We start from the raw sequence: 20204 nt of genomic DNA on the forward strand, positions 1-20204 counted from the left end.
CATTATGACTTGACTGAAAACTTTTTAACAGACGTGGAGGCTGAACAAATACAACAACATGGCGCTTTACTGGGTCGAGCACGTTGGATTCAACGACACCGTTAATTGGCAAAATATGCATTGTTTCAATATAAAAACGTGGTCTTCTATGCTCTTTCCAATTCCCATACCTGACACGTACATATAGTAAAATTTTTCACTTTTTAGAATAACAAGAATAATGTTCGAGAATTAAATTAGAAGCCTTGATTCTGATTCGTTGATGTATTGCCAAATATTTAAATCTAACTCTTTAAATTGTAAATAAAAGTTAACTATGTGATATTAGACATTAATATGAATCGTTTGTTTCAGTTTTGTGTTATTCAGAATATTCTAACGTAGTCTTAAGCGGTCTAAACGTGAGTCCCAGCAATCGGTTTCCTTTCTTCTGGTCTCATGATCATTCCAAAGGTATTTCTTTTTGCACCACCTGAAAAGATGTTTATTCGTTTATTCAAATGCAATTATCTTGAAAAAATTGACGTTGTTCGATAGGTAAGAAAATATTGAGGGCAAAACGAAAGCGTGTACTAAAGTGAAATGTTTTTTTTGCTTTTCGAGTTTCGAGTCGATTCACCTGAATGCACGCCCTGAGATAATCTTGATCGGACATTTCCTGACCCTTAACAGGTGGCACTTTTCCCCGTCGGCGCAACTCTTGCTTGGCGTCGTTCAAATCAAAGATCCCAACCGGGTCCAATTTTCCTTTGAGCACCAGGCCCGTCAAGTATTCAATGTAGTGCTGCCTGCAGGGAAAAGTACCCATACTTTAATCAAAAAGACTTGTCCACTTCTCTCATTTACCTCGACAAGATCACGACGATAATCCTCCTGATCCCTTTTGTACCAATTCGCAGGCAAATTCAAGCCCGCCCTTTTAATGCAAGTCTCCAGATCATCGATATTCAGTAATTTCAATGGCTCCAGCCTTGATGCTCTAATCTTTTTCACGAGATACTCTATGTAATGGATCCTGAACATCGGAACTCGTTATTATCATGAAAATTTAACAACTCGAACTTTTAGTCGTAGCGATTTATCATTTTCATTATTTTCTCCAAAAAAAAAAAAAAAAGCTTTTTCAACCATAAAGATCTGAACTCAATCGATTATCGCCCAAATGATAATCTTGCTTTTACCATTGGAAGAAGTTACGAAAAAATCGAAAAAAGGGAGATTCGTTACAACGAATCTTTCGTACCAATGTGACTTCATTCGTATAAGTTGATTCGTATTAACAGATTTTTTAGTAATTCAGTGCAGGCAAATATAAAAATCAATGGAGAAAAAATGTTTTAGGTCTCGATTTGTCGAATTTAATTCTCTGCTCTCGTTTTGTTTTTTTTTTTTTTTCCATTGAAACGAGCGAGCACTCTTCGACTGAATTACGTCATTGTGCATCCATACCTGCACAATCCAGCGTGATCCTCGACAACGTCCAGATTGCATACAGCGTCGACGACACCGGTCGGCGTTTCTTTCTGAAGTTGAATTTTGCACTTTCGTTCGGACGTTGGATTCGTCGTGTCATACTCGATTCCATTTTCGTGCAGAAGTCGTTGCAACTGTGCGGGCTCTTTGTCGCGGAGATAAAAAAGACAATTTCGCGGATGATGCGCGTGCAGACCGAGTTTCGCACAGTACGGGCTGACCGAACATTTCGCACCCATCAAAAACGATTTACCGCAACCACAACAAAACTCGTACTTGCACTGATTGCAGGTGAAGTGCATGCAGCCTAAATAACAAAAAATAATCGTCAAAAACAAGCATTTATTTACAATTCGGGAATATTAGAAAATAAATTTCAAAGTACTCGAAAATCTGACGTTTCGTGGGCATTTTCTGCTCGACAGAAATTTTCTGAAAAAATCGGTAAACTTACCTCCACGTGACAGGGAATAACGGAACTTGCACTTGGGACAATCGATCCCATTGTCGTCCATGTGTTTGGCTAGACCAGCTGCTTGATTATCAGGATCGTTTTCATCCTTCCATGCCGCAAATTGTTCACAAGTTGTGCCCTCGTGTTGTTTCTCCCACTAAATTGTAATGGGATAATCGTGACGTTTTAGCAGAATCGAATAGGAAAATAATGAGGAAATTGAAAAACGGAGTAAATAGCTCAAAGCAAACTCACTCTTGAAATCTGAATTGTAAAAAATTCGTGACTTTATCAATGAAACTAGTGCATTACTCCACTGTATTTTTCACAATTTCAAAAATGTGCGAATTCTTAAAATTTGAATAATCGTTCGAGTAAAATTCTCCGTGAAAAAGAAAGTTTTTCATGTAAATTTTCAAGGAAAATTTTCACATACCGGCCGTCTGCAAAATGCACAGGTCACGGACTGGCAGTCAGGGCAGATTAAGCGCTTCTGATTCGGATTTGCATAAAATCCGCTAGAGCACTGCGAGGAAAGGGTAAAAATTGAAAAACATAAATTGCTCAAGCTCGTCGACCAACAAGCCCAATAATTCTTATCGCATTAATGAATAATAACGAATGAATCGCTTCACCTGAGCACACCATTTGAAATTCGGATCTTTCATGAGCGTTCTGTCTCGCAATTTTCTCTGAAAGAGCTCATGGATCGGTGGATCTAGCAACGACTTGAGTTGAATGTCGAGGATACTGAAGTACTCGAGAACATCGTCTTCGCTCGCGTCCTTGAGATCGGGCTCTTTGCAAAACGGACAAACGGCGTCCATTATGTTACGGTCGCTTATTTGTATCGTGAAGTAATTTTTCGCACAATCGTTGCAGCAACGATGGATGCATTTCAGCATCGAAATCATCTGAGAAGAAAAATCATAAAATGTAGAAATTATTTCAATGTTTCAGTCAAATTTCTCATCTGCATGTTTTTTCATCTTTTTAATTCTCGTGTAAAAATAACTCAGGACTGACCCGACTGACTGCAAATCGTCCCGTGCAAAGTTCGCACTCCTGTTGCAAAAACGCAATGGCCGATTCGACGCTCGGGCATTCCTTCGCCGCTTGGATTGCTTCGTTGTCATTGAAGTCGAGGATGAGCAAACTCGCGGCAATTTCCGCTTCGTCGTAGTTCGAAACTCGTCCCTCCGCGAGTAGACGTCTCGCTGTTCTCTGCACCAAATTTTCACAAGATCAATGAGCCTTCGTACAACTCAAAATCCTTAAGTAATTTACAATGCTCCATTTTCACAGGGATTTGTTCCAAAATTCAAATATACTTGGAGGACCCTCTAAAACGAAATTAATTAACGGACTGCCCTGTAAATATTGTATTTTTTATACTACGAGTAATCGGAAAACGTACGACAAATGGCCAGCAAAACGAGAGTCATGCAAGATGTATAAAAGCACGTAACACCAACGTCTATAAACGAGCTGCCTTTAAAGTGCTTTATGCAGTGGTCCAAGTCAAGTGACGTTTCTGTCCGTGTGAGAGAATTAATCAATTATGAAAACGATGGATATTTATTATGATAAATATGTTAGTAAAAAAAATATATATATACTTACTGCGAGGGTTCTTAGCCGTTTGTTAATCCATTATTAAAGTGAAATTGAAAAAAAAAATCCACACGCTCATTAATGAAAAGTACATTTGGTATCGACAGGAAACACGGAGGGATTCGTTATTCCCATCGTCTTCTGTACAAATTGATTTTTGAGTGATTTGTTTTTGTTTTTGTTTTTGTATTTTTTGTTCAATTGTTTTTTGTTCAATATTTAAAAGCTGCGTTTGTAGACATTGGTAGGTCGGGAGTTTGACAGTCGACATTGCGGATTTGTTGGTAAATCTTGTCGCGCGTTGCTACTGACCTCCCTCTCGTTTTTGGGAGAGTTATCCGGCTTGAGCTCAGGAATCTTGGTCGTATTTGTCTTCTCTACTCGTGGTATTTCGCCCTCAAATTGTTGAACGTAACTTGCAACGATCGAGAAACGCTTCGTCGGTATTTTTTTTTCGACGATTACTTCAGGCTCGCTGACTCTGAGGCCTTTCACGGTTTTGCCATTAGCGAGCTTTGCTTTCTGAATGATTTTCGTTTTGGCTGTTTCGACGTTCGCGGATTGCTCGAAATTTTGCTTCTTCGAAGAGCTCTCGGGAACGTCCGGGCGATCTTTTTGATTTTTGCTTTCACCGGGTACTTCTTCAGTTTCATGTCTCATCTCAGCTTCCTCCGTTTTCGGAGCTCGGTCGGCTATCAATATTTCTATCACTGATGGCAGCTCCTCCACAGATTCGCTCTCTTCGCTTCTCTCCTCCTCTTCATCTTCCGCCTTTTCAGCTTCCTCCTCATTCTCTTCCTCTCGTTCTATTTCTTCTTGGTCTTCGTAAATTTCAGAATCGCTGCCAGAGACCGCTTCGGCTTCGTCGCTCTCCGAATACTCTTCGGCATCTTCCGAGTTTTCGTCCCCTTCGGAGCGGTCCTCTGCCCCACTGTGTTCCTCGGACTCGCTGTCCGATAGAACAGATTTTATACCGTCTAATGTTTTTTGGAGCATCAACTCCGCGTCCGTGATGTCGTCGCTGGAGTCTTGCTCACTAGAATTTCGCGAAATTTCTGATATTACGCTGTGACCTTCGGAATCTTCTGATTCGTCAATTTCAAGGGTCTCAGCTGGCAAAATATCTTCGGCTTCCGAGTACTCGGAAGCCTCCGAGTCGTCCTGACAGTTTTCTATCGCCTCGGATACCTCGGAGGCTGCACGATTTTCTTCCTGTTTGGGGTCCCGCGATTCTGCTATTTTTTCAAGATCATCCTTCGCAGTGGGGCGATCAACTCCGCCAACAGGATTTTCGACAGGCGTGGATGACGCCAATTTAATGTTTTTCGAATTCTCAGCGTCGACCAATCGCTCATCAGTTACTTTGACCCCGAGAGTTTGGACTTTTTCGATACCGTTGACATTCTCGTGTATGATAATCTGACGAACGGCCAGTGGTCCTGCAACCGGTTTCTTCGGTGGCGATATTCGTTTGACCATTCGTAATGTTGACCCCGACGCTTTGGGCGGTTCTGAGACTCTGACGTTAATGTATTTTTGACTGGCGACCGAGACGTTTTGAGCAGCAACTTTTGGCGTGCCCTTGAAGACCGGAATCTTTGAGGCTGCTCGACTTTTGGGGGGCGATCCAACAGGGTTCGTTTTCTTCGTTTTCTCAGCTGATTGCGTTTTCGCATTCGCAGATTCTTCTCCTTCACGCGCGATCTTCGTGGGAATATTTGTTGTTTTTTTCTCGATCGTTTGGACTTTTGCTTTCGCGACGTCTGATTCAGTGCATTTGGTCTTCGAATCTTCCGGCGTGTTTTTCGTAGCCAGTCGATCGCTGCCTGCTTTCGTTACTTCAATTAATTTCTTAGGGACTTTCGAAGTTCCAGGCACCTCGGGACCCTTCGATGCCAGCGATTTTGGTTCGGGGACCCTTGACTTACTTTCTTCAAGAGTTTTATTGACCGTCGACGAATTTTTAGTTATTTGCTCAGCCGCTTCTTTCGCTTTCGTGGTTGCTGTGTTTTTTGGTAAACTGCCGTACAAGACCGCAACTTTCCTCGTAACCGGAACGGACTTTTTGATCGATCTAATGGGCACTCTTTTCGTGAAAAATCGTTTGATCGGAGAACGCGGTCTCGATTTCACGTGGCACATTGCTTTTGAAAGAGGCTTCTGGAGCTTAAGGCTTCTGTCGCTGGGGAACGACTTTGGAGTCTCTTTACGCGGAAGTTCGGCTCTAATCTCGAAAGGTTTTTCAGAACAGGAGGGAGGACAATCGTTCACCGCTACGGTTGGGGAACCAGTGACCTTCAATTCGAAGGTATGGGCAAGACTCGTGGTGGGGCATCGACCAGACAGAGCTGGATCTTCGCGCAAAGAATCTGCAACTCTTGGACCGAATTCATTCGCGCAAGCGTTTATGGAGCTAAAGTTTTCAGGCTCGGATACAAGTTTTTCATCGATTTGGGTTATTCCTAAAGTTTTTTCTTCGGCAAATGAACCGATTACAATTTTTTCAGGGTTATTATTCGTCTCAACTTGCTCGCTTTCCAAATGAAATACTGTCTGACCAGCTCCTACTGTTGGGATAATTTTTTGACTCGGAGATACCGTTCCCACTTCGGTATCAGCGTTCTCCGTGTTCTCAGAAACATTATTGGGTTTGACATCTTCAATACTTTCGTTAATGTCTTTCCGATACAAAGCTTTCTCCGTACTCACTATTTTTTTGTTCAACGACCCTAAATTAATCTCAGAAATGGACTCAATCTCTTGGACGAACTCATTTAAATTGGGCCTTCCAATATTTTCGTAGTTTTCTTTGTCACTTTGGGCTGCTACCATCGGGATAATTGTCCGGGTCAACGTTTCAACGTTGATATCAGGAACGACATTTTCTACATTTTCGGTCAACCTACTGGGATCAATCTTATCGGTAGTCGAACCAATTCCATTCGTTTCAAAGGCTTTAGTTATCGGGACGATCGTTTCCGTCAAAGATTCTACTTTAACCTTAGGAACGGAAGTTTCGAAATAAATCTCGCTACGTTTCGTCATCGTTGATTCAACCTTCGTCCCGTTTGTCTGAAAGAAAATGGACGATATCTTTGGCCTCGCAGTGACAACGTTATCCAGTTGATTTTTAATCACAACAGGATCATCGATCGTCCTCGATGTTTCGGTAATTTTTGAGGAGTTTTGTGCCTCTATGCTGTTCAGCAGTTGCTCGGACAACGCTTCGTTTGTTAATGCAGCATTATTAGTAACGAACAAAACACTTTCACTCGGGACGGTGGAGGGCAAAGTTTGAGCGATCGACGAAATCACTAAGGGAGAAGAAGCTTCAGCATTGGTTGGGGGATCAATCGCGTGAGTTAATTGGTTATTTTCATTCCCTATCGGAATATCGACAATTTTTTGGTCTCGATAAATTTCCTGGATCGCCGGTTCGACTGTGGAAGAAACTTGGATACTTTTTCCGGTCGAACTTAGTCGAGTCGCCTCCGATACCCGTGAAATAGTGGTGTCAAGTGAGTTTTGGGGGTTTGGATTCGGTTGCGCGCTACTCGCTGGAGCTGCCTTGAGGGAAATTATGCTGGCTTTAGACAAGGGTAGTTTAGCCATCATATTGGAAAATTTACTTCTTAGAGAGCGCAAATTCAAGCGGGATTGCGGGGCTTCGGGGGCTGCGGCAGTCTCTAAAGTGGCGGGTGCGATAAATCCCTTTGGGCCTGTGCCAGGTTCGGGACTCGGTTTTGGGCTGTCCCGTAAAACGTCTTCTTTCGTAATTTGATGAGGCGTACGACGAGCATTCTCGTAGACTGATTCAGCGTCCAAATATTTCGGTTCTGCTTCTCTCGGGGCTGAATTAATTTCAGTCTTACGAAAGTTATCGGCATGAATTGCGTTAGTGCTGCTGACGTTTTGTGACCCGATTTTACGTACCGTCTTGTTCGCTGACTCGATTTTTTCAACTTTTTCCGCTATTTCTCGATTTCTGTCGATTTCGTCGTTATTAGTTAATCGGGATTGTTCGATCGCCGTGTTTTTCGAGGGATCATCGTCACCTACGGAAAATGATTGATTTTCCATCGGTTTCTCAATCGAATCGTCATTCTTAGGTACTTCGAGATTTTCCGATTTTTCATTCGCGCTTAGAGCGGACGTCGGAATCGGCGCAGTGTCCGCAACATTTTTTGGCGAGATGCCCTGCAACGCTACGGTCAGAGGTCCAATCAGCTGCTCTGGGAGACCCTTAACGGCAGATAATAATTGTTCGACCGTTACTTGATCGACAGACTTAGTTTTATCAACATTATCGATCGAAATTGTCGATTGAGCCGACGGGGCATCAGTTTTGAGCTCGTTCAACGGCTCTTGGGTAATCCTCATTATTTTTTCGCCTCTATCAATGTTGGATGTCTCGTTTTTTATGGGACCTTGGATTTCCGAATCGTCACTTGGAGTTTGTTTGGTATCGTTGATTTCGTCGGCGACGATGGTCGATCGTAGTTCGTCATTCTGGACACTGCCAACGTCCTGTTTCTCTTGAGTTTTCACGGTGACCGATGTACTTTTCGTTGCAGTCTCGAGCGCCTTGGCAACGACCATTTCGTTCGTCGTCGAGCTCGAAAGTTTAGTCGTTTCAGAAACATTGTTTCTATCGCAGTTGCTGCTGAATAAATCGTTCGGATTATTACCGAGGCTCGCTGTCGACGCATCACCTTTCGACAAACGGCTCGATTCGTCGCTCGGCCTCCTCAGTTGCTGTTGAAAGCTCGCCTGCAACGCCACGAAATCATCAACTACGGAAGACATTACCTGCTTCTTCGCTTCCTTATCCGATCCGTCCGGTACGCGTTCCCCAATTTCTGGTGTTAAATCACCGATCGCAACAGCTGCATCTGCGTGAAAATCAACGAATTGCTGCGTGAAAAGTCAACGATTGCGTTACATTTTACTTTACTAAAAAATAAGGTCGCAAAATTGTAAAAATCTACAATAATTGTTAATAATTTATCTCTTGGATCGTTTCATTCATTTTCCCTCTACCAACATTCAACTCTCTGCGGTCACCCAAACAATGAGTCAATTAAACAATTATAAATTGAATATCAAACGTTCGTAAATTGATCCATAAGTTCTTCAATATGCTAAAATCTGCTTAAAATATACGAAAAAACAAATTTTAAGCCATTGAAATTCTATGCGATGAGAAGAGAGGTGAATAGCCATTTAAGTTGAACTAAAGAAAAAACCGACGCTCACACATATTTCTGTGGAGAATTAAAAATTTTATATCCAATCCTGTTGAAAACGTTTGCTTCCAGAAAATAGTCCGCAAATTACGGAAAGTACTCACCCAACCGAGGTGCAGCCTCTTCATTCTCCACCCCCGAAGGTGGCCCCCAAATTCTCATTAAAAACGGTTTCAATTGATTTTTTTGTAACTCCAACAACGCGGCTTCCTCGTTACCGGCGTTGTCGTTAAGAGCTTTGACGACCTCGATCATCGTGAAGTTACCTCTAGTCATAATGTCTGCGCACTAAAAAAAATGTGTACATCAACATTAATGAGATTAATTAAGACATGAATTAATGGAGATTCGTGTTCTTCCTGACACTCACTTTTCTCTGCCTCTGTTGGATAGCTCGAGCGACAGCTGACCACACATCGCCTTTTGACAGTCTCAAGTATTCTTTGGCCTCACCAGGGCTAAGAATCCCGACGTCATCCGCACTGTCGGGCATTTCTTTGCCTCTTGTTGTCACCAATACTTGGACAGTCTCGATGAGATGTGGCCACTGTCTGTTGAGCCAATCAACAGGGTCTGTTGCGCCCTGTGCTAACGCAACTTGAATATCGTCGGCCGAAAAACCGTACTTCTCAGCCTCCCGCAATAATTCAACGAGTTCAAGTCCTTGACGCGTTATAGTCGAAAAACTTGGTTGAATGATTCCGGATGTCGGAGTATCTGGAACGTATCTATGCTGACTGGGTTCCTGAAATGTGAAAAAAAATAGAAACAAAATTGATTACTCAAATCGACGATGATGTGAATTGGCAACGGTGCAAATCCGGAATGAAAATTAATCGGATTATTTCACTTGTAAAATGGATATTGCGTACTGAATAAATCATCAATGATGATCATCAAAATAAAACGACGACTGTTATTTCGTGAAAACATTTGTCGAAGCAGCTTCGCCAGCGCCCTGCGAAGTGGAACGATGTAGCATGCCTTATTACAATAAGACGGTGAGGACTCTTTAAACTCCCTGAACGTGAGGCTTATCATCGAACTCGTAAAAATAATCATTAGAATAAATGTACAGTGTAATTCTAATGGCTGATGATCGCTGGGGTTAACCCTATCTAATATACGGATGCGTTCACACCGAGGCTACGTAAAAATACAAAATACAATAAAATTATATTAAACAAGCGTTAGATTAACCGGGCCGTAATTAGGGCACGATGGTGAAGCGGATAAAGGGGCGAAAGTAGTTACGAACGAGGGCGGGGAGAAAACAAATGGAAACACAAAGCGACGATGAGTATCGGCGACCTGCGTACACTCCTTTTCTTTTTTATTTTATTTTCTATTTACCCTAGAATGATAATAGAGCTGCGAAGTTGAATCAATGGAATTTCTCCTCGTGCAATGCGACGAGGTCGGTTGCACGAGATAATGATGTTGAGGATGCTGTTGCTGATGCTGCGAGTGTCTCGGATACAAATCCGGGCTGTTAATGAATCTGCTCCCTTCCTGAAAGAGAGATCAATGTTCTCGAACGAGATTTCAACAATTCTGTGCGCACGCGGATTCAATAAATTCTCGTACAATAATGTTTGGCTTACCTCAGAATCGCTGTCTTCACGGTTTAGAAACAAATTTGATCTTCTCATGCTTTGGTTCGATTTTAGTGGCAGCACGTCGTAGGTCTAGATAGAAAAATGGGTGGAATTTGTCGTTCTGAATTTCATAATTAATCGATGAAAAATTTGGATCAAAGACATTCATTGCTCGTTGCTAAAAAATGACTATGGGAAATCAATTTTTTGTTCGTTTGTCCACGCAAACGCTCGTATCAAAGCTGCTAACCTGGGTCGAAATACTTTGCGGAGGTGGCGAGGTGCCCCTCTCGATGGAAACAGCGACGTGATTGGCAGTTGCATTTCCCGTTTGATTTTCAGCGCTCTTCGAGGTCGGGGAAATCGACGAATTGACTGGAGTTTCATCTTTTTTCTGCACAACTTCCGGATGTGTACTTCCGGATGGTACGGTATTTGAAGCACTCGACGTTTGGTTCGTGGTCGCAAAAATTTCTCTAATAGGCGAAGTCGATGTCGAAGTGGTTTTCAATTCGATTTTTTTGGACGAAGCGCCCTCGTTCAAGGATGAATGAATGTTTGTTTCCGTCAAGCTCGAGTCGTTCTTCTCGTCAAAATCAAAAACCTCCTCGGTCTCCGACTCCTCATTCGCAGCACTGAATTCCTCTGTAAATCGTGAACAACGCGTCACATTCACCGAATATAGTAAAACGACGAAAAAAGGAGAGAGTTTTGGCTTGTGAAACGATGCAACGACACTCGAATGAATAATAATGAGCGGAAATTTGATAAAACTTAAATTTATCACTCAAGTTGTCATTTCAATAAAGATCAGACTCTTTCGTTTATGCTTAGACACATGTCTCTTTATTATTCATTCATTTGACGAGTATACATTGCCACAAGAGCACAAATATCTCTTCGATATTCACTAAACGTATGTGTTATTTCATATAAATATATTTCGATGTTATCCATTTAAAAAATAAGGGAATCACTACACCGAAGACAATACGAGACTTGGAAATTCACCGTATAACTTCAAACTACTACACAAATTTTATGTAATTGATAAAAATGCAGGTTACGTAGATGGAATTTTGGGACGGTCGTTTTCGAAGAATACTAATCTACGGTGTCTCGCGCAATGAATTTTTCTCAAAACCCTTTCATTTTTAACTCGATTAGCTCGACTTAAATAAGCTTGTCGATTTATCGAGCCTTTGGTCCACAAGGTTCAAATGAATTTCTAGTTTTTAGCTCAATGGATGAGTTTCTGTTGGAAACACAATAAACTATGTCGGCAATTTTTTTTCTGTACAGCTCACTACACACTTGGTCATAATTATTCGAAACGCGAAATAGGATCGATAGAATGATCTTGTACTACTCGAAGAATTGAAAAGACAATTGGGTGAAAAATGTTACGTGTTGCGAGACACTGTACGTTTTCTTTTTCAACAACCGATGAAATGATGAGGAAAAGGGAGAAGTGAAAAAAAAAACGACAGAAAAGGAGGTAACAATTATTTGGGCATTTTAGTGCCGAATGAAAAGCTTATTTTTCGTCTCGTTCTACCTTTGCCATTTCCGGTATTAGCACTGTCCCCGCTTTCCTCGCTGTTGGAGATTTTGATGAGACTCCCAATTGGCTTGTCGCGAAGTTCGGGGCTGGGATTGGAGATCGACGTGTTAGGGGGGTTTTGCTCGTCTTCGATGCTTGGACTCGGTAAAGCGCTGCTACGAGTTTTGCAGCAAACTGCGCAAACTTTTTCTCTTGCCTCGTTGATGAAAGTGCAGTGTTCGCAGGGCCATTCTTCTCCAACGTCGTTCAGATTATCCGTCGTTTCTTCAGGCTCTGAGAGCTTTTTCTTGATATCAGTTATTTCGGTGCCGTTTCGAATCGCGTCTACCGTTTTCTCATCCAATTTTGCAGAGGATTTTGTGGCTTTGAATTGATTTACCGTTTCTGCATTGACAATCACCGGGCTCGGAGAGCTCGAAAGTTTGCTATTTTTTCGCGAATCGAGTTCACGATCGTTGACAACTTTCGGTGGGCTCATCGGTGGCATTTGTCGTCTCGCAGCGACCGGTTTCGTGGGTAAATCTCGTTTGACTTCCGGCTCATCCGAAGACGGTGCTTTCTTCAAGCTCCTCGCCGGAGATCGACTTTTTATCGCTTCTCTAACGTCCTCGTGCTCCGACGTTGTCGTCGAATTTCTCCGCGAGGACATCGGCCTTCTGTTCAAGCTAGCGAGCCCCTCGTCGATCTTACGAACGTTTCTCGAGGATGAATTTCTCTCGTTGTAATCCTCCGACGAACTGTTGACTCTGCTTCGTGGCACAACTGCCGATCTACGCTCCAATGCTTCCTCCTCGATGCTGCTCCTTCTTCTTCTTCCTCGGTCTCTTCCACTGCCGTTCTCATTCTTCAACCAGTTTTTACGGGCTTCCGAATTCGTACCCGTCGTTAAATCGTCCAATTTTGAACTTCGCCCGATCGACTTACGATCCTCTTCCGTTTCTGATTGCTGCCTCGATCGATTGCGTCCCTCCCGGGAATCGAACTTCTCTGAGGACTTACGGGAACCAACCAATCCCGAGGAATTTCTTCGCAACGACGATCTCGAATCCTCGCTAAACGACGACGCCCTGTTTCGCGATCGACGATCGTCTTCCGTCTCCGATTGCCGATGCGATCTCATCCCTCCTCCTCCTCCTCGCAATTCTACATCCTCGTAATCGTAATTTCTCGATGACACGCTCGAATCTCGCTTCTTATCCATCGAACTGCCGGACCACCGCTTCGAATCCGCGCCGTTTATCCGATCCTCCGAACGCCATTTTCTTAAATCATTTCATTCCTTCACTTTCTTATAATGCACAAAACTAAATTAAAACATTTCATTTCTAATCAAAACACAAACTTTCACTGATTTTCCTCTACCAAAAACATGTAAATTTCACAAATTTTATTTTACGATTCGAGATTTTGGATCCTTCATTCTTAATAAACAATCTGATTCTCTACGCAAAACTCTATTCGCAATCTCAAGCCACTGGGAAGGAAATGAAAAGTTTTTTTCGCAAGTTGATCTTTCGGACAACGATAAAAATAATCACGAAGCCTGTATAATTTGAATGATATTTTGATACTAACCCATGTCGACTTTTCGACACCAAAGACCGGTTGTCATCGTCGTCCTGATAGATCCTGTGTCTGCTTTTAGAGTGGCTGTTTCGTCGTAGATTTCTAGAGCTTCTCGAGAGCCGATCATCAAAATCGGACGAGTCATCCGATTCTTCGGAGCTCGCGTCCGAGTGAGAATCCGGTGATCTCCGCGACCGAGATCGAGAAGCGAGAGATTTTCTTGATTTCAAGCTGGGCGAAGGAGAGGGAGCTCGACTCCGTCTGCCCGATTTGACACTGCGTGCTGGACTGTGCCCTCGTGATAAATTTCCAGGATAATGTGGTGGGAGCATTTGTTGGGAACTGTAGCCCATCGGATAGGCCCATTGGATCGGCGGATGATTTAGACTCATGGTCGAACCTCCGACGGGTGCGTCCCAAGGATTTACCGGTGGGTACCAAATCATGGGCATTCCTCTGGGCCCTAGGTGTGCCACAGATTGGGCCTGCAAAGTCAACAACGTATATAAATACGTAAAAAGGATCGTCAAAAATCCTCAACGATGTTTGATTTTTCGTTTTTCAAAAAATAACCCTCCAAAATCTTTGTTAATTTTGAATTTTTCTTCTTCACTGTCAAAAAAGCCTCTCGGATTGACCATTCGAGGCAAAACTTTGTATCCAGAGTCGGTGAGCGAAATTTTATAGTAAATTACAATGTCTAGTTATTAAAATGTTACCAAATAATTGTCGTCGCCAATTTTATAGTAGGTTAACAAAAAATGCAAATTTCTATAAAAAAAGTCCAAACAGCTGCTTCCATACAGTATTTATACAGTATCCATCAATAATACTTCATGAAAATAGCTTCAAAGTAAAAAAAAAAAAAACTTGAAAAACAAACTGCTAACTCTAATATTTACGAGGATATGATTTTATGGAATTTGATAAATTATTAATTTCGTATTTCTACGTTATAAAACATGATTTCGCTATTTTGACTGGGCTTTTGACTATGTACCTGTTGCATAGCAGCGGGGTTCCAAATATGGGGTGATGACAAATCGCACACGCTGGCAGACTGCATCATGTTTCTGGGTGGAGGTGGGGGTGGAGTGGGTGATGCGGTGAAGCTATTTCTCGGACTCGTGAGACTCAATGGCCTGGGAACGGTCATCGTGTCTTTGTTGTTCTCCGGGTGAGGTGAATTCGGCAATCTTCTTCGATTGGCATCCTGAGCCCTCATAGCTTCCTGATACCTTCGATATCGTTCCTAAAAAAAATAAGAGCATGAATAAAAACAGTAAAAAAGTGAGGAGTGACATTCGTCTCGTATTTACTTGAAGAGTTGACATTTTGTCCATTCCCGAGGACTCTGGAGTCGCAGGATTAACGAGAGACTGTGCCGACCTCGTCGAGGTCAATGTTGACGATGAATTCGGCGTCGACGGCAGCGGCCTGGTCTGCATACTCGAACTTGTTCTTTTCATACTCCCGTGCTTATCGTTCAACGAAACTTGCTTCGCAATCTCCTGATTTATCGACGATCTTCCCTAATTAGTACCGGGGAAAACACTTTTGCAAATATACATTTTTTATTGATATTTTTATGATTTCTGGGCGAGAGGAAAGGAGAATATCGCGTCGAGATTCGGATCGCGGTGTTGATTTTTCAGAACGATTGAATTTTTAGTGTCCCCAGGGCTTGAAGATTCGACTGATGAATAAACTCTTCATATATTTTCATTGTGAATCTCCCTAATCGATGCTTCAATATCCAAAGAAGAATCGTCTCCCTCCACATTCCTTTACAACTGGCTATCAAATCTTCCTCCCATTGTTCTTTTCAAGATTCTGCATCTGCTCTCTTACGTCATGTCAGATTGTAAGGAAATATACGCACTTGGCTTCCTATGTATATCAACAATCGACGATTCTTGGCCATACTTACGAACTAAGCATCGATCGAAATGTGTCGCAGTGAAGAGAAGGATATCTAAAGCTGTTGCTGTTGATTATTCATTTTTATGATGATAAGTATATAAATTCAATTATTCATGTAATATTCGATGTCGTGACCCTGGTGTAACGCATTCGTATTTTTCTTACAGACACTAAGAGTACACTAAACATGTTTATTCCGTCATTATTTTATTATTATTATCCACCTTCGGAGACGAGGTTAAATATAGCTACGATCGTAATATAATAATGTATAAATTAATATCAATTAACGAACAAATCACTAAACGAATAAATACTTGTGGAATGAAGAATATTCGTGTGCTCTAAAATGGCCAGAAGATCCGTAACATAGTATATAGAAGCATGAAATAGCATAAGCATAAATAAAGAAAAATTGAAAAAATATAATTCGAGTACATGAATATTTTGACGATGTTCTCGATATGCAGAATTGTAGAAAAATAATATCACAAATATTGCATAAATATAAAAATGATGATGAACGAATGATTTGAAACATAAAATTAATAACCCCGTCTCTACAGGATTCTCGCCAGGAGAATTCCCATTATCTATTTAATAGTTGATCATCTCGGTGAAGTGTTAAGGGTGGGTGTTTTTATAATATTTTATTCGTCGAGGCTCAGGGAGGAATTAGGCGAGAGCGCAGCCTACCTGAGTGTTTCTACGATTTCTTCGTGGTGGCGGAACGGGCGGTGGATTAGCGTGAGCCTCGCCTTTTGGTGGTAGAGGCGGTCGCGTCCTGAAACCTCCGTCTTGGCTCATCGCTCCAGATTTTTCCTGCGACTGTATTACGATCCTGCGACGCGTGTGGCCTCGTCTTTTGGGATGTTTGTGATTAACGTCGTCGCAAGTCTCGCAATAAAACTCTTTGCACGTGTCGCATCGAGCGAATAAATTCTTTGTGCCACAGAGAGCGCATTTTTGAGCGTTCGAGTTGTTCGATGATACCACCGAGGCGTTCTTCAGCTCGGAGCTTGAGCTTTTCGCTGCCGTTGATAACGGGCTTCTCGATATGTTCGGGTTCGTGGAGTTCTGCGATCGGACCGGAAACTCGATGACCTCGTAATCCGGGTCACCACAATCTCCGGTCAACGAAGGTGGCGGCGATCTTGGGGGCGTCGGTACTCGTCGGGATCCCGATGAACCTTCCTGCGTCGATTTTCCTGGCTGCTGCTGCTGCTGCTGTTGCTGTTCGTTCAAAAAAGATACAATTTTGAATCTGAGCTAGGCAACACCCCCCCAAAATACCCTTCGCACTTTTTTTTCCAAATTCTTCAATAACCAATCGATTACCCATTAAATAATGAATCAATCTCACGTTGTGCTTACTTACCATCACCCAATGGGGCATCGTACGAGCCATTCGCAAACGAGTTGAGGGATTCGAGATGGCCATTGGTCGCCATCTTTCCGCTCCCTGGTTCTGTAAATATAAAAGATTTTAAAAATGTGGCAAAAAGACAGTTTATAAAGTGAAATGGCGTTAAAAATCTTAGATTTTCTAACAAACTGTGACTCTCCTGGTGTTTTGAAACGTGCATTTTTTAAATCAAGCTGTTCATCGAATTGAATATTTACTGAGTGCATTTCGTTTCTGCGATTAATCATGCCGATCGATTATTATTCATCGCGCCTTTTTTCCTTACTCGATATTCCGAAGTTTCGGAGAGAAAAGGAGTAACATAGCATTTGCGGCGAATACAACACGTTAGAAGCGACCGATGTCGATCTATTTGTGAAACCGAGGAAAAGCAATTCTCTTTCTCACTCTCTCTCTCTCTCTTTCTCTCTCAGTTGCTCGCACCCAAAGTCCAAGAATAAACTTTAAGCGTCTCCCAATCTAACGAACTCTGTGTGACGCTACGATCCCACATGCTTTTTGGCTGCAGATCATTACTGTGAACATACATTTTTCGAAATTTTTACAAACGATCGCCTCTGATGAGACGCTATCGTTTGAAATAGCCCTGAAATATTACAGCCCGAAAAATCAATCAGCAAAAAATCATTCAATTTCCTCAAACATTTTGCTGTCCCGAGCGACGATATTTATTTGACGATATTTTTCATAAGGTGGAAACTTTTTCTAGACGATTCCAGTATCGTCTGCTTGGAAATCAATAATTCGCAGGCTTCCTACCGTTTTGACTATTTTCCTTCAATTTTCAGTATTAACATTTTTTGCAATGTCCTTGAATTCTATATAAAATATAAATGTGCGATTTGCTTTCAATTCCTCAGAAAAATTGGAAAAACAGTGAGAGCAGAAATTCAGTTTTTCTGCATTTCTCAAACGAATTTTCGTCTGCTGCAATTCTGAATCCATCGAATCGTTCGAAGCTTTTTGCGGAAATTGAGGGAGCAAAACTTCGTCGTTAACGCACGCATCGATCCTCCTGACGTTTCGCGAAGACAACGAAACGACGAAAAATCAATTTTCTTCAAAAAGTGTCTTTACTTTCGAAAGATTTTTTTTAGTAAAAATGTGAAAAAATGGATGAACAAAAAATTCGGTATCGCGCGTGTTTCCGAGCCAATCTGTTCGATAAATTGTGCATACCGGGGTGCGTTTCGACGCGGAAGTACGCAAATAGCAAAGCACCGAGAATATACGATGACAGGCGTGCGAGTCGCGGCGACATCGCGATGATGCGAGAAGAGGACGTCACGATTTTCGTTGTTTTTACTGTGAAAGCACTGGGTCGACCGAATAATTTGCTTATATTTATTCATCACTCAGGCGCCAATGACATCCGATCGACTCGTCAACGGTTGGCCACAGCCGTGGAGTCGAAGGGAGAGAAGATAGCCGGGAAGTGTGGGAAAGCCAAAAATGTAGGAAAAGATGAGTTGAGCGAGCGAGATGACAACAAAATCATTCAGGAAAGTTGCCATTAAAAGAGCTTTATTTAGACGAGGTACCAGAAGAATCCGGCCCCGACGTCTTTTTGACACTCGTCTATTAAGAGTTTTCGAAGCCGAAAGCATCATCGAGAAAGTAAGAAAAAGTGTGGAAATAAAAATCGAAAAATGTACCGAGAGTTTGTGACGATCGAGCCAATTCAATAAAAGTCGAGCCGACAAACGGCCTTAACGCAGCCCGGGTAAATGTGAGGGAAAGCTAAATTCCGCGACCCCCTGTCGAGGAGGATAGCTGTCGAGCTCGACACTCGTTCGTCACTAACCTTCGAGACTCGAAACTATCGCGAAGCGTATAAAAAAAAAGTGGAATAAATTGAGAGAGGAAAAATGTATGAAGAATTTCTGAAGATCGAGCCAATTTCACTGATTTCACAACCTCGATAAAAGTCACACCGACGCACGCGAAATTAATTCAACGCAGCCCGGACGGATGTTGGACGAGAGAGGATTCGGGACCTCGTGTCGAGGGACGAGAACACACTTCCATTTTCTTTTCATTACTCACGGCTCGCATCGCGTTCCGAATAAAAATTCAATCGAAAGAAAAACAAGAGCGGCTAATCGGAAGGACTTCACTGTGACTTTTCAATGAATTCACTCACACTCATTGACCTCGCGGAGGTCTGTCTCTACCACTCGTGTTGTTCTCGTTCTCGATGTACGTCCTATTTGTCCCGAGAGTCTTTCGAGAAGGGCCTCCGAGGTCCAGCCGGCGACGCAACACTGTCGTCGCTGAGCCCGCCTCGGTAGCGTCGAACTCGCGTGAATTTCGTATCGGAGAATAGAGCTGCAATGTACTCTTTAGAATAAAAACGAGCGAAAGTCTGTGCGATGATACGTACACGAGAGTGAGAACGAGAGGGTACGAGAGAGCGAGATGAAAATAGGGGCTGCTATTTTCGTAGCGGAGGCTGGATCGCTGCCCACCAAACACCAAACACACGCGTTATCTCCTTCTTCTTCGTCCTAAAGTATCCGCGCTCGCGTAAACCTACCACCTCTGCTTTGCGTCGATATCTACCGATGCGTAATTTTCATATTTTTTCTATTTTCCGGAACGCGATCCAGTTCCGAAGAACCCATTTCCTGCTCGAGGTGTTAAAATTATAATAGAACATGAGCTTCAACTTCGACTTTTATACCGTTCTGAGCAGAAAACATCTTCACATTCTTTTCCCGATATTTCACGTTTCTTTGGCACTCTGTTCACTGACTCGAGGAACGATATTTCGTTTGATCGATTTAATTCCGTAGCGAGTTGAACGTTTCGTCGCGATTATGAATGTACTAAAAATTGATAAATATTTCGAAGAGAAAGAACGCAGCGACGAGAAGATTGAAAAAACCAAGTTTTCAGGCTCAGCTGAGTACGCTGAGTCGAATTCTTGTTATTGTTTATAAATCGAACTTTCTCGCGGTGATGCATGGTTGATCGATGCAGAATCGTTTGATGGTCAACAAGAATGTTTTTCGCATTTATTACGTACCGACGGCGCAGCAGAGCAAATGCGAACTTTCATTTCCGTGAAACGGTCGAATAAATCTGGAATACCGACCGTACGGAGTGGGACGGTTGGGCAGCTTCTCTTTTTGACCGCTAGGAAAAGGCATCACATCGGAAGAATTCGTGGTAGTTGCTTCTGAATGTTTGTTTTCAGTAGGAAACGAGAAAAATTTAATTTCAGTAGATTCGAATGATTTCTCATTAAATCACAAAAGTTATTAATTGATTTACATACAACAAATGCCATCGACGTGTTTAGCGGTAACATTCGAAAACCCACCCGGCGCCTGCGCCG

The 20204-nt window shown here is 42.4% G+C and overlaps 1 protein-coding gene across 9 annotated transcripts; it reads right to left on the reverse strand.

Moving 5' to 3' along the window:
- Nucleotides 1-101: 101 nt before the first annotated feature.
- Nucleotides 102-19784, reverse strand: LUBEL (Linear Ubiquitin E3 ligase). 9 transcript variants are annotated; one of them, XM_043418276.1, is made up of 21 exons: nucleotides 19548-19784; nucleotides 16817-16906; nucleotides 16135-16677; nucleotides 14835-15047; nucleotides 14516-14767; nucleotides 13525-14000; nucleotides 11944-13211; nucleotides 10636-11030; nucleotides 10392-10475; nucleotides 10141-10299; nucleotides 9158-9532; nucleotides 8892-9075; nucleotides 7475-8433; nucleotides 3854-6613; nucleotides 2954-3151; nucleotides 2563-2841; nucleotides 2364-2453; nucleotides 1928-2084; nucleotides 1450-1780; nucleotides 664-788; nucleotides 102-472 (listed from the first exon to the last, which is right to left on the reverse strand). In XM_043418276.1, exons 2-21 carry the CDS (start codon nucleotides 16877-16879, stop codon nucleotides 396-398), a joined length of 8988 nt encoding a protein of 2995 aa, XP_043274211.1. In that variant the 5' UTR covers nucleotides 16880-16906; nucleotides 19548-19784; the 3' UTR covers nucleotides 102-395. The 9 variants fall into 9 exon arrangements, with proteins under 9 accessions (XP_043274211.1, XP_043274214.1, XP_043274208.1 ...); XM_043418279.1 differs by having other exon boundaries at nucleotides 16135-16671; nucleotides 19548-19783; XM_043418273.1 differs by lacking the exons at nucleotides 664-788; nucleotides 19548-19784 and adding exons at nucleotides 847-1015; nucleotides 19008-19230.
- Nucleotides 19785-20204: the final 420 nt, after the last annotated feature.

Source organism: Venturia canescens, chromosome 4, assembly GCF_019457755.1.
Source record: "Venturia canescens isolate UGA chromosome 4, ASM1945775v1, whole genome shotgun sequence".
Classification (NCBI taxonomy): domain Eukaryota; kingdom Metazoa; phylum Arthropoda; class Insecta; order Hymenoptera; family Ichneumonidae; genus Venturia; species Venturia canescens.

Coding starts and splice junctions, on each gene's coding strand:
- LUBEL (XM_043418271.1), bottom strand. Junction 11,031..11,943: donor TAATACCGGAAATGGCAAAG/GTAGAACGAGAC, acceptor CACGATTTACAG/AGGAATTCAGTGCTGCGAAT. Junction 789..1,449: donor GATCACGCTGGATTGTGCAG/GTATGGATGCAC, acceptor TTTTCCCTGCAG/GCAGCACTACATTGAATACT.